The 13,712-nt window shown below is 43.8% G+C and overlaps 1 protein-coding gene across 1 annotated transcript in view; it reads left to right on the top strand.

Moving 5' to 3' along the window:
- Positions 1 to 13,712, top strand: part of TMEM231 (transmembrane protein 231) — a 30,482-nt gene that overhangs the window by 13,870 nt on the left and 2,900 nt on the right. The window contains exons 3-6 of the mRNA XM_003939900.3: positions 6,113 to 6,241; positions 6,572 to 6,715; positions 9,187 to 9,268; positions 11,535 to 11,640. Of these exons, the coding sequence (XP_003939949.1) occupies positions 6,113 to 6,241; positions 6,572 to 6,715; positions 9,187 to 9,268; positions 11,535 to 11,640 (461 nt within the window). The remainder of the gene's footprint in view (positions 1 to 6,112; positions 6,242 to 6,571; positions 6,716 to 9,186; positions 9,269 to 11,534; positions 11,641 to 13,712) is intronic.

Below are 13,712 nucleotides of genomic sequence, written 5' to 3'. Positions count from 1 at the left end.
CTGTGCAGAGGCTCCTAAGTTTAATTAGATCCCATTTGTCTATTTTGGCTTTTGTTGCCATGTTTCGGTGTTCATGTTGCCATGAAGTCCTTGCCTATGCCTATGTCCTGAATGGTGTTGCCTAGGTTTTCTTCTAGGTTTTTTATAATGTTAGTTCTTATGTTTTAATCTTTAATCCATCTGGAGTTAATTTTTGTATAAGGTGTAAGGAAGGGATTCAGTTTCAGCTTCCTGCATATGGCTAGCTAGTTTTCCCAACACCATTTATTAAACAGGGAATGCTTTCCCCATTGTTTATTTTTGTTGGGCTTGTCAAAGATCAGATGGTTGTAGATGTGTGGCATTGCTTCTGAGCACTCTGTTCTGTTCCATTGGTCTATATCTCTGTTTTGATGATACCATGATACCAGTACCATGCTGTTTTGATTACTGTAGTCTTATAGTATAGTATGAAGAAAGGTAGTGTGATGCTTCCAGCTTTGTTCTTTTTGCTTAGGATTTTCTTGGCTATGCAGGCTCTCTTGTGGTTCCATATGAAGTTTAAAGTGTTTTTTTCCAGTTCTGTAAGGAAGGTTATTGGTAGCTTGATGGGGATAGCGTTGTATCTATACATTACTTTGGGCAGTATGGCCAATTTCACAATATTGATTCTTCCTAACCATGAGCATGGAATGTTTTTTCATCTGTTTGTGTCCTCTCTTATTTCCTTGATCAGTGGTTTGTAGTTCTCCTTGAAAAGGTCTTTTACATCCTTTGTTAGTTGTATTCCTAGGTATTTTATTCTCTATGTAGCATTCGTAAATGGGAGATCAATCATGATTTGGCTCTCTGTCTGTTAACTGGTGTATAGGAATGCTTGTGATTTCTGCACATTGATTTTGTATCCTGAGACTTTGCCAAAGTTGCTTATCAGCTTAAGGAGGTTTTGGGCTGAGACAGTGGGGTCTTCTAAATATATGATCGTGTCATCTGCAAATAGGGACAGTTTGACTTCTTCTTTTCCTAATTGAATGCCCTTTATTTCTTTTTCTTGCCTACTTGCTCTGGCTAGGACTTCCAATACTATATTGAAAAGGAGTGGTGAGAGAGGGCATCCTTGTCTAATGCCAGTTTTTAAAGAGAAAGCTTCTAGTTTTTGCTGGTTCAGTATATTGGCTGTGGGTGTGTCGTAAACAGCTTTTATTATTTTGAGATACATTCCATCAATACCTGGTTCATTGAGGGTTTTTAGCATAAAGTGCTGTTGAATTTTGTCAAAGGCCTTCTCTGCATCTATAGAGATAATCATCTGGTTTTTGTCTTTGGTTCTGTTTATGTGCTGGATTATGTTTATAGATTTGCGTATGTTGAACCAGCCTTGCATCCCCAGGATGAAACCTATTTGATTATGGTGGATATGCTTTTTGATGTGCTGTTGGATTTGGTTTACCAGTATTTTATTGAAGATTTTTGCATCAATATTCATTATGGATATTGGCCTGTAGTTTTCTTTTTAAGTTGTGTCTCTGCCAGGTTTTGGTATCAGGATTATATTGGTCTCATAGAAAGAGTTAGGGAGGATTCCCTCTTTTTGTATTGTTTGGAATAGTTTCAAGAGGAATGGTACCAGCTCCTCTTTGTATGTCTGGTAGAATTCGGCTGTGAACCTGTTTGGACCCGGACTTTTTTTGGTTGGTAGGCTATTAATTGCTGCCTCAACTTCAGACCTTGTTATTGGTCTATTCAGGGTTTCAGTTTCTTCATGGTTTAGTCTTGGGAGTGTGCAAGTGTCCAGGAATTTATCCATTTCTTTTTTTTTTTTTTTTTGAGACAGAGTTTCACTCTTGTTACCCAGGCTGGAGTGCAATGGCGTGATCTCAGCTCACCGCAACCTCCGCCTCCTGGGTTCAGGCAATTCTCCTGCCTCAGCCTCCTGAGTAGCTGGGATTACAGGCATGTACCACCCTGCCCAGCTAATTTTTTTTTGTATTTTTAGTAGAGACAGGGTTTCACCATGTTGACCAGGATGGTCTCGATCTCTTCACCTCGTGATCCACCCACTTCGGCCTCCCAAAGTGCTGGGATTACAGGCTTGAGCCACTGCGCCCAGTGAATTTATCCATTTCTTCCAGATTTACTGGTTTATGTGCATAGAGGTGTTTGTAGTAATCTCTGATGGCAGTTTGTTTTTCTGAGGAATCAGTGGTGATCTCCCCTTTATCGTTTTTTATTACATCTATTCGATTCTTCTCTCTTTTCTTTTTTTATTATTCTAACTAGCAGTCTGTTTTGTTGATCTTTTCCAAAAACCAGCTCCTGGATTTATTGATTTTTTTTAAAGGGTTTTTTGTGTCTCTGTCTCCTTCAGTTCTGCTCTGATCTTAGTTATTTCTTGTCTTCTGCTTGCTTTTGAGTTTTTTTGATCTTGCTCCTCTAGCTCTTTCAGTTTTGATGATAGGGTGTGGATTTTAGATCTTGCCTTGTTTCTCATGTGGGCATTTATTGCTATAAATTTCCCTCTAGACACTGCTTTAAATGTGTCCCATGGGATCTGGTACATTGTGTCTTCGTTCTCATTGGTTTCAAAGAACTTTTTTATTTCTGCCTTCATTTCATTGTATAGCCATTTGTCATTCAGGAGCAAGTTGTTCAGTTTCCATGTGATTGTGTGGTTTTCAGTGCTTTTCTTAATCCTTAGTTCTAATTTTATTGTGCTGAGGTCTGAGAGACTGTTTGTTATGATTTCCATTCTTTTGCATTTCCTGAGGAGTGATTTACATTTGCTGAGGAGTGACTGACCAATTATGTGGTCAATTTTAGAATAAGTGTGATGTGGTGCTGAGAAGAATATGTATTCTGTGGATTTGGGGTGGAGTGTTCTGTAAACGTCTATTAGGTCCACTTGGTCCAAATCTGCATTCAAGTCCTGGATATCCTTGTTGACTTTCTGTCTCATTGATGTGTCTGATATTGTCAGTGGAGTGTTAAAGTCTCCCACTATTATTGTGCAGGAGTCTAAGTCTCTTTGTAGGTCATTAAGAACTTCCTTTATGTATCTGGGTGCTCCTGGATTTACTTAAGATAGTTAGCTCTTTTTGTTGCATTGATCCTTTTACCATTATGTAATGCCCTTCTTTGTCTCTTCTGATCTTTGTTGGTTTAAAGCCTGTTTTATCAGAGAGTAGGATTGCCACCCCTGCCTTTTTTTTTTTTTTTCCTCTCTCCATTTGCTTGGTAAATCTTCCATCACTTCATTTTGTGTCTATGTGAGTTTTTGTGCTTGAGATAGGTCTCCTGAATACAGCATGCAGATGGGTCTTAACTTTTTATCCAGTTTGCCAGTCTGTGTGTCTTTTGATTAGGGCATTTAGGCCATTTACATTCAATGTTAATATTGTTATGTTTGAATTTGATCCTGCCATTTTTTTACTGGCTAGTTGTTTTGCCCATTGGTTGATGCAGTTTCTTCACTGTGTCGTTGGTCTTTACCATTTGCTAAGTTGTTGCAGTGGCTGGTACTAGTTGTTCCTTTCCATGTTTAGTGCTTCCTTCAGGAGCTCTTGTAAGGCGGGTCTGGTGGTGACAGAGTCTCTCAGCAATTGCTTGTCCATAAAGGATTTTGTTTCTCCTTCACTTATGAAGCTTTGTTTGGCCGGATATGAAATTCTGGGTTGAAAGTTCTTTTCTTTAAGGATGTTGAATATTGTCCCCCTACTCCCTTCTAACTTGTAGGGTTTTGCTAAGAGATATGCTGTGAGTCTGATGGTCTTTCCTTTGTGGGTGACTCGACCTTTCTCTCTGGCTGCCCTTAGGATTTTTTCCTTCGTTTCAACCCTAGTGAATCTGACAATTATGTGCTTTGGGGTTGCACTTCTTGAGGTGCATCATTGTGGTGTTGTCTGTATTTCCTGGATTTGAATGTTGGACTACCTTGGTAGGTTGGGGAAGTTCTCCTGGATAATATCCTGAAGAATGTTTTCCAGTTTGGATTCATTCTCCCTGTCACATTCAGGTACACGGATCAAGTGTAGATTAGGTCTTTTCACATAATCCCATAGTTCTTGGAGATTTTGTTCATTTCTTTTTACTCTTTTTTCTCTAATCTTGCCTTCTCATTTTATTTCATTGATTTGATCTTCAATCTCTAATATCCTTTCTTCTGCTTGATCAGTTTGGCTGTTTAAACTTATGTTCGCCTTGCAAAGTTCTCATGCTGTGTTTTTCAGCTCCATCAAGTCATTTATGTTCTTCTCTGAGCTGGTTATTATAGATAACATTTCGTCTAACCCTTTTTCAAGGTTTTTAGTTTCTTTGCATTGGGTTAGGACATGGTCTTTTAACTCAGAGAAGTTTGTTATTGCCCACCTTCTGAAGCCTGCTTCTGTCAGTTCCTCAAACTCATTCTCTATCTTGTTTTGTTCCCTTGGTGGTGAGAAGTTGTGGTCCCTAGGAAGAGAAGAGCAGTTCTGGTCTTTGATGTATTCATCCTTTCTGCGCTGGTTTCTTCCTGTCTTCGTGGATTTATCTCCTTTTGATCTTTGAAGTTGGTGATTTCTGGAGGTATCTGAGTGGTCGTCCTTTCTGTTGAGGTTGGAGCTATATCTCCTATGTGAGGTTTATGTTTTGTTTTGTTTTCGTTTTTGGTTTTTTGCTTATAGAGGCGCTGCTGGGCTGCCTTGGATTCAGTCAGGCTGCTAGGAGGTCTTCCCCTGGAGTTTGTTTATGCAGGTGAGATGAGCCCCGCCTTCCCAATGGGAGGGCATCTTTCCTTCCCTGTGCTCAATCTTCCCTGTCAGAGTCAAACTGGTGTATTTGCTTGGAAACTCTCTAGGGCGCCAAGCTTCAGTTTGTTGAGTTTTGTGGGGGTGGAACCTGCCAGGCCTTATGTCCTGTTTCCCTGCTTTCAACTCTGCTTTTTTCTGTGGGATGGGTAGTTTGGTCCCCCTGGCATTAGTCCAAACTTCCACCCCATCCCTGCTGACGACTTGTGGTGCCAGGCAGGCCACAGCCCTCACTCAGATTTTCACAGAAGGAATCCCCGCAGCGCCCCTCAGTCAGGCGGGGCTCTCGTGGACTGTGAGTTGCTGGAAGGATGAGGGTAGCCTAGGATCCGAATTGGAGCACAGTGCGGGTGAAGTCCCTGGCCCTCCGAGCCAGCTTCACTTTCTGGATGGGGACGCGCCCCGCCCTGGGCTGCTCTCACCTTGCTTTGGCTCGCCTTCCCTGGGCTATTTTCTCTTTCCTACCAGTCCCACTGAAACGAACCCGGAAGCTTGCTTGGAATTGTGGAGTCCTCTAGCCCCTCTGCGTCTCACTCGCTGGGAGCTGCACTCTGGAGTTGCCTCCTATCAGCCATCTTGGCAGCTCCCCCATCACAATTAGGTGTTTTTCTATTTTAGCAAGTTGGCTTCTAGAGATATAGAAGACGATTCTGACATGCTACTTAAAATTTCCCTAGAAATCCAGGCACGTTTGTAAAAAAGAAAAAGATACCAGTGTAGGCTGGGCATGGTGGCTCACGCCTGTAATTCCAGCAGTTTGAGAGGCCGAGGTTGGCAGATCGATCACGAGGTAAAGATGTCAAGACCACCCTGGCCAACACGGTGAAGCCTTGTCTCTACTAAAAATATAAAAATTCGCAGGGTGTGGTAGTGGGCACCTGTAATCCCAGCTACTTGAGATGCTGGGGCAGGAGAGTCACTTGAGCCCAGGAGGCAGAGGTTGCACTGAGCCGAGATTGCACCCACTGCACTCCAAACTGGGCGACAAGAGTGATAGGTACTCCACCTCACAAAAATAAAAAATAAAAAAATACCAGTGTAAAACAAGATCAAATGATACAACTGAAACGCACAAATGCTATCCAGATGTTTTTGTTATTGCCCATTTATTTTGGCCAGTGAACATTTGAGAGACTCACATATGAAGTTCAGGGGCCATGCACTTTGTATCTCTTTCCCCAATATTAATGCACTTACCCCTGTCTATTTTTCTCTTTTTTTTTTTTTTTTTTTTTTCGGTGGAGGAGATAATGCCTGTTGTGTACAGTAGGACCATGGGTCATTGTGTATGTATAGAAGTGATGTGGATTCCTCCCAGACTCATTAGTGACCAGGACTAATGACTTTCCTAGACTAGAGAAGAAGACAAGAACCAGGATGGGAAGATGGACATGTTACATTTTAAGCTGGAGCTTCCCCTGCAGTCCACGGAGCACGTTCTCGGTGTGCAGCTCATCCTGACTTTCTCCTATCAGTTACACGTGAGTCAGTCCACTGGGAGGCCGTCCTCTCTCTTGTGTCTTTTTCATAGACCAGAGCCCTTCTTCTGATTTCTAGAAGACCCACACCATAGCAGGCCCTCTTCCCCATGTAGTTTGGGATAGCTTAGGCCAGTCAAATGTTTTTCACTGGAGTCATATTAATTAATATGGGCTATTAATAGTTCAGAAGGTTCTAGGCAGTGTTTCCTGCATGACTATGCCGGGTATGTGAGGGCCCCTTAGGTTTCAGCCAAGACAGCTGACTGTTATCACCCAGAGCCCTTCAGATCTGCCAGCGGTTGGTACTGTTTCTTTTTCTAATGATTTCAGAGGCTGTCAACCTTCGTGATGCAGAGCATGGCATTTCTTCAGTCCTCCTTTGCTATCCCTGGATCCCAGTTACATGTGAATGGAGACCTGAGGCTGCAGCAGAAACAGCCGCTGAGCTGTGGCGGCCTAGATGCCCGATACAATGTAAGGGTGCTTCTCATTGTCCAGCTCCTTTGTTTCTGTGTGTTATTGTTCATCGATTCTTTGAAGAGGGACGTGAAAAGTAGAAATACCAGGCCAGGTGTCATGGCTCACACCTGTCATCCTAGCACTTTGGGAGGCCAAGATGGGCGGATCACTTGAGGCCAGGAGTTTGAGAACTGCCTGGACAACATAGTGAAACCTTGTCTCTACTAAATGTAAAAAAAAAAAAAAAAAAAAAAAATTGCTGGGCATGTGGCATGCACCTGAAATTCCTAGCTACTCAGGAGGCTGAGGCAGGAGAATTGCTTGAACGCGGGAGGTGGAGGTTACAGTGAGCCAAGATCATACCAGTGCACTCCAGCCTGGGCCACAGAGTGAGACTCTGCCTCAAAAAAAAAAAAAAAACAGAAAAGAACCTAAGGGATACTGTAAAATGATCATGTAAAATGTTCACGTAAAGTATTTCAGAAATATTACTAGCCATAGTCTACTAAACCCATAACGTAGGCCAGCCGTGAGTGCAGGTGTTTACCTGTATCATCTCCTTCAATTATCACAGCAACCTCTGAGCCGCCCACACTGTCCTTTCTCAGCGCTCCAGCCACTTGTCCCATCGCTGTCCCCCTTGCTCCCTTCCAGCCACCCTGGCCTTTTTGCTGTTCCTCAAACCCAGGAAGCAGCTGCCACCTCAGGGCTTTTGCTCTTGCCGTCTCCTCTGCCAGGCATCTGCGTGACTTAGCGGACCACGCCATTCAGGTCCTTGTTCAGATATCCCTGAGCACAGTCCTTCCCTGAGCTGCCTCTGCAGTAGCAGCCCCTCCCTCCATCATCCCTCTGCCAGACTTTCCCTCCTGCCACCTGGCCTACTCAGGACACGTGTTTATGTGTTTATTTGTTGTCTCCCTCAGCATTGACAGGAGTGGCATCTCATGTACTGTCACGTCAGTGCCTAGCACCCTGCCTGGCACATGAGAAGCTCGCAGAGATGCTTGTTTAAAGAATGAACTCATTTTGCAGAAGACGAAACCGGGGCTTACAGTGATTAATTTTCCCAAAGGGTCAAAGCTTAAAAGTATATCAGAGCCAGGAACTTTTTGTCTGAGTCCAGAACTCATGCATCAAATTACTCATTCCTCAACTTTCTTTTATCATAACAGGGATCATAAAAGTTAGGCTGAGGTCATTAGAAAGTGAGGAAGGAACATTACTGGTTATTACAGTCATAAACCAGTGCTTGTAGATAAACAGTGGGTTTTACTGTTGCTCTGGCTGTCATCAACGTAAGTTATAAAGAAGAGGAAGCAATATATGAAATAATGAATGTGGCAATTTTTGTTTGAATGTCTGTATATCAGATTACATTAACAGCAAGCAATTATTTTCTCCTTTAAGGTATTAAACACTTACAGTTTGCATTTTATCTATTTCTATCTCTATATTTAAAAGTGAGAAAGAACTTAGCACCCAGAGAGGACCAAGAAAATGACAAAGCAGTGGGAAGTATGGTTTCTTGTTTTTGTTTTTGTTTTTTATATTTATTTTTGAGACAGAGTCCTGCTCTGTCACCCAGGCTAGAGTGCAGTGGCATGATCTCAGGTCGCTGAAACCTCCGCCTCCCAGGCTTAAGAGATCGTCTGGCTTTAGCCTCCTGAGGTAGTGAGTAGCTGGGATTACAGGCATGTGCCACCATGCCAGGCTAATTTTTTTTTTCTTTTTTTTTTTTTTTTTTTAGTAGATATGGGGTTTTGCTATGTTGTCCAGGCTGGTCTCAAGTGATCTGTCTGCCTTGACTTCCCAAATTGTTGGGATTAGAGGCATGAACCGTAATGCCTGGCTTTTTTTTTTTTTTTTTTTTTTTTTTTTTTTTTTAAGAGAGACGAGGTCTTGCTCTGTTTCCTAAGCTGGAGTACAGTGTCGTGATCATCATTGACTGCAGCCTTGAACTCATGGCCTCAAGTGGTCCTCCTGCCTCAGCCTTCCAAGTCAGTGGGATTGCAGGCATGAGTCACCACACCTGCTGAAAATATGGTCTGTTAAAATAATGTAAGAAATTCTTTCTCCTACTGAGATAGAGGGAGTACTTTTTTTTTTTAAGGGCAGGGTTTCACCATGTTGGTCAGGCTGGTCTTGAACTCTCGACCTCAGGTGATCCACCCTCCTTGGCCTCCAAAATGCTTGGATTACAGGCATGAGCCATCACGCCCGGCCGATAGAGGGAGTAGTTTAAAAATAGCTTTAAAACCTCTGAAACATGGACACTGAGCCCTTATTTCCATCCGCAGAAATACTGAGAGTAAATGGGCTTAAATTGTTGCAAGAGAGTTTATTCATCTTCGAGGAGAAGATTATTGACATGGGAATAGGTCACCAAGACCACAAGGGTGGTCTGTGGGACCAGGCTGGGTGTCAGGAGGGTAGAAGGAAGCGAGGAGGATCCTCCCAGGTGCTGACATCCTCCTCCCATGTCCCAGGTATCCGTGATCAACGGGACAAGCCCCTTTGCCTATGATTATGACCTGACACGTATTGTTGCTGCCTACCAGGAAAGGAACGGTGAGTCACAAGTAGAGCTCTTTCAGCCGCTGCTCAGGACTTTCAAGGTTACTGGGGACAACAGAGACAAGCAGAATTGGAGCCCTTGTGATAAAAATGTCAAAACCCATGAATGCCTAATGATGGGAACAACTGTGCTGTCCAGAATTTGTCCTTTTCATCCTGATCTTCAGACCTGGGACTGCCCCCACCCCTCCAGCATCCCATGGTCCGTATCTCACTGGCTTGATGGGTTTCTTTTTTTTTTTTTTGGAGGTAGAGTCTTGCTCTGTTGCCCAGCCTGGAGTGCAATGGTGCAATCTTGGCTCACTGCAACCTCCGCCTTCCAGGTTCAAGTGATTCTCCTGCCTCAACCTCTTGGGTACCTGGGAATTTAGGCATGCACCACCACACCCAGCTAATTTTTGTATTTTTAATAGAGACGAGTTTTTACCATCTTGGCCAGGCTGTTCTCAAACTCCTGACCTCGTGATCCACCCACCCTGGCCTCCCAAAGTGGTGGGATTACAGGCGTGAGCTACCTTTTTTAAAAATATAAGCCTAATTGAGTTGTTCCCCATACCACACCTATAACAGATGCCAAAGACAAATTGCTGTTCATGCTTTTCAGAGAGAAAACAAGAACATGAGTGACTCTCCCCACATTAGCAGTCCAGCAGGAGAACAGGAGTGCCCGTGCTTCCTACCAGAAAGCACAGTGTCCTCATTCCTTACAGAGCTCTAGGCCATGGCATGCGTTGATTCGGCACATTTGGCTGGCCGGTGGCTGAGGTTTTCTCTAAAAGCATCTACAGTCTTACTTGGCAACCAGATATCATAGAGACTACACACAGGCATTTCACAAAGGGGACGACTGCAAATCCACTGTTGCTTTCTGATTTTATGTCACATACTAGCGGCATTATTGCAGTACTAGAGGGAATTTTAAAACAAATTCCCTCTGGGCACGGTGGCTTATGCCTGTAATCCCAGCACTTTGGGAGGCTGAGGTGGGTGAATCGCCAACGTGGTGAAACCCCATCTCTACTAAAAATGCAGAAATTAGTATGGCATGGGCATGGTGACAGGCATCTATATTCCCAGCTACTTGGGAGGCTAAGGTAGGAGAATCACTTGAACCTGGGAGGCAGAGGTTGCAGTGAGCCGAGATCATGCCCTTGCACTCTAGCCTGGGCGACAGCGAGTTTGTCTCAAAAAAAAAAAAAATGAAAAAAACTAGAAGACATCGCCTTACAAATCAACCATTTTTTTCTTCCTTTTATTCTTTACCCTTCTGCGGATCTTTTTATACTCCCATTGTAGTGTAGAAACACACGGGAATCCAAGTTATTTTTATTTATTTAAGCTGGTAATATAAATACTTCCCCACACAGCTACAAAGCTATGATATTACTTTTAGTGGCAGTATAGTATTCCTTCAGTTAACCATTCAGCACATCTAGAAGAAACTCTTTCCAAAATTTTTTTATGTATCTTTTTTTTTTTTGAGACGGAGTTTCGCTCTTGTTACCCAGGCTGGAGTGCAATGGCGTGATCTCGGCTTACCGCAGCCTCCGCCTCCTGGGTTCAGGCAGTTCTCCTGCCTCAGCCTCCTGAGTAGCTGGGATTACGGGCACGCACCACCATGCCCAGCTAATTTTTTTGTATTTTTAGTAGAGATGGGGTTTCACCATGTTCACCAGGATGGTCTTGATCTCTTGACCTTGTGATCCACCCACCTCGGCCTCCCAAAGTGCTGGGATTACAGGCTTGAGCCACCGTATGTATCTTAACAAAAGTATTTTGACTATTACTTTAACAAATAATGTGTGATTGGCCAGGTACGGTGGCTCACTCCTGTAATTCCAGCACTTTGGGAGGCCACGGTGGGCAGATCATGAGGTCAGGAGATCAAGACCATCCTGGCCAACATGGTGAAACCCCATCTCTACTAAAATACAAAAAATTAGCTGGGTGTGGTGGCGTGCACTGATAGTCCCAGCTACTCTGGAGGCTGAGGCAGGGGAATCACTTGAACCCAGGAGGCGGAGATTGCAGTGAGCTGAGATCACGCCATTGTGCCCCAGCCTGGCAACAGAGGGAGACTCCATCTCAAAAAACAAAACAAAAATAAATAATGCGTAATCAAATTTGCACATGCAATTTCTCTTTCCTTCTAAATGATGTCTTTCAGTTCTGAAGCACAGGACAATCAGATAATCTTTATAGCCCTCAATTGCCAGGGTCAAAAGGCCATCTTGGTTAATGGTTAATGATTGCCTTGCAGTTACCACCATCCTGAGTGATCCCAACCCCATCTGGCTGGTGGGCAGGGCCGCAGATGCTCCATTTGTGATTAATGCTATCATCCGATACCCTGTGGAAGTCGTTTCATATCCTTTCTTTTAAAGACTCCATGGCAGGTCTGGGTGTGGGGGCTCCTGCCTGTCATTTCAGCACTTCAGGAGACTGAGGTGGGAGGATTGCTTAAGCCCAAAAGTTTACAATCAGCCTGGGCAAAATAGCAAGACCCTGTCTCTACCAAAAAAAAAAAAAAAAAAAAATTAGCCAGGCATATTGGTGCACATGTGTAGTCGCAGCTACTTGGGATGCCGAGGCAGGAGGATTGCTTTAGCCCAGGAGTTCAAGATTGCAGTGAGCTATGATTGTGCCACTATATTCCAGTCTCCGTGACAGAGAGACCCTGTCTCTTAAAACAAACAACAACAGCCGGGCGCGGTGGCTCAAGCCTGTAATCCCAGCACTTTGGGAGGCCGAGGCGGGTGGATCACGAGGTCGAGAGATCGAGACCATTCTGGTCAACATGGTGAAACCCCGTCTCTACTAAAAATACAAAAAAATTAGCTGGGCATGGTGGCACGTGCCTGTAATCCCAGCTACTCAGGAGGCTGAGGCAGGAGAATTGCCTGAACCCAGGAGGCGGAGGTTGCGGTGAGCCAAGATCGCGCCATTGCACTCCAGCCTGGGTAACAAGCGCGAAACTCCGTCTCAAAAAAAAAAAAAAAACAAACAACAACAACAACACACAAATCAATGGTAACTTAGTTTTCAAAGGGGAATGATTCTTCAGTTGTCCCAAGTAGGAACACATGTGGGAAGTTTTATCTTGGAAATCACTACAGAGTTATAGCCTCATAGAAATGTCTGTGTCTTCAAGGTCAAGAGATCAAGACCATCCTGGTCAACATGGTGAAACCCTGTCTCTACTAAAAATACAAAACATTAGCTGGGCGTGGTGGCGCATGCCTGTAATCCCAGCTACGCAGGCGGTTGAGGCAGGAGAATTGCCTGAACCCAGGAGGCGGAGGTTGCAGTGAGCCGAGATCGCACCATTGCACTCCAGCCTGGGTAACAAGAGCGAAACTCCGTCTCAAAAAAAAGAAAAAAGAAAGAAAGAAAAAAGAAATGTCTGTGTCTTGGAAGTTTACGCTACATGATTCAAAAAATGACTATGTATGTCTGCTATTCATCCGGGAAAAAATAATTCATTTCTTGGTCCTATTTCTTCCCGAACAATTCTTCTAGATAAGAATCATCCATATTTATGTCTTAATAGCCATATGTTATCAGCCAGGTGTGGTTGCTCATACCTGTAATCCCCACACTTTGGGAGGCTGAGGCAGGCAGATCACGAGGTCAGGCGATCTAGATCAGCCTGGCCAATATGGTGAAACCCTTTCTCTACTAAAAAATACAAAAATTAGCCAGGCATGGCAGTACATGCCTGTAATCTCAGCTACTCGAGAGGCTGAGGCAGAAGAATCGCTTGAACCCGGGAGGCAGAGGTTGCAGTGAGCCAAGATCATGCCACTGCACTCCAGCCTGGGCAACAGAGTGAGACTCAGTCTCAAAAAAAAAAATCATAGATTATCCCTTTTATGCTAAGGTTATGTGAAACATTATTCCCAGTCCCTGTCTGACCTAAACTTTGCTTTAATTTTGACTTGTGTTAAAATTAATAGGAAATGAAACCAACACCAGCAGTGCAGAGAAGCAAACAAAAGAGAAGGCATTTTAACTGGGGTCTTAGGAATTACAATTCCAGAGACACAAATCTAGGAATCAGCTAATTTGTGTTCTATCCAGGCACAATTAGGCAGGGGCTTATAACAGTATTGTAGAAGATTTTAGAGGAGTCCCTGATCAAGGATGGCTGGCTAACAGCTCAGGATGTCTCTAGTCCATGATCAATCTAGTTTGGTTAAGAGGTTGTCTGATTAGGAGGTTGGTGATCAGGCTTAGTATATAAATAGTTCAAATCACATGAGGCAGGTTTTTACCATTTGGCCAAGTTCAGCAGGTCAGCTTCCACCCGGGTGTGTACATGACAGAGGTCCGATTCCTTATGCCATCCAGCCTCCTTTCTAGATCCCTCTGCCAGTTCCATCTTGGATTTTCTCTTCATACTTAACACCATGTGGCCCTCCACTCCTTAACTGTCTGT

The sequence above is a fragment of the Saimiri boliviensis genome, chromosome 1 (assembly GCF_048565385.1).
Source record: "Saimiri boliviensis isolate mSaiBol1 chromosome 1, mSaiBol1.pri, whole genome shotgun sequence".
Lineage (NCBI taxonomy): Eukaryota > Metazoa > Chordata > Mammalia > Primates > Cebidae > Saimiri > Saimiri boliviensis.
The sequence above is the reverse complement of the archived record's forward strand: the minus strand, read 5'-3'. Positions and strand labels throughout refer to the sequence as shown.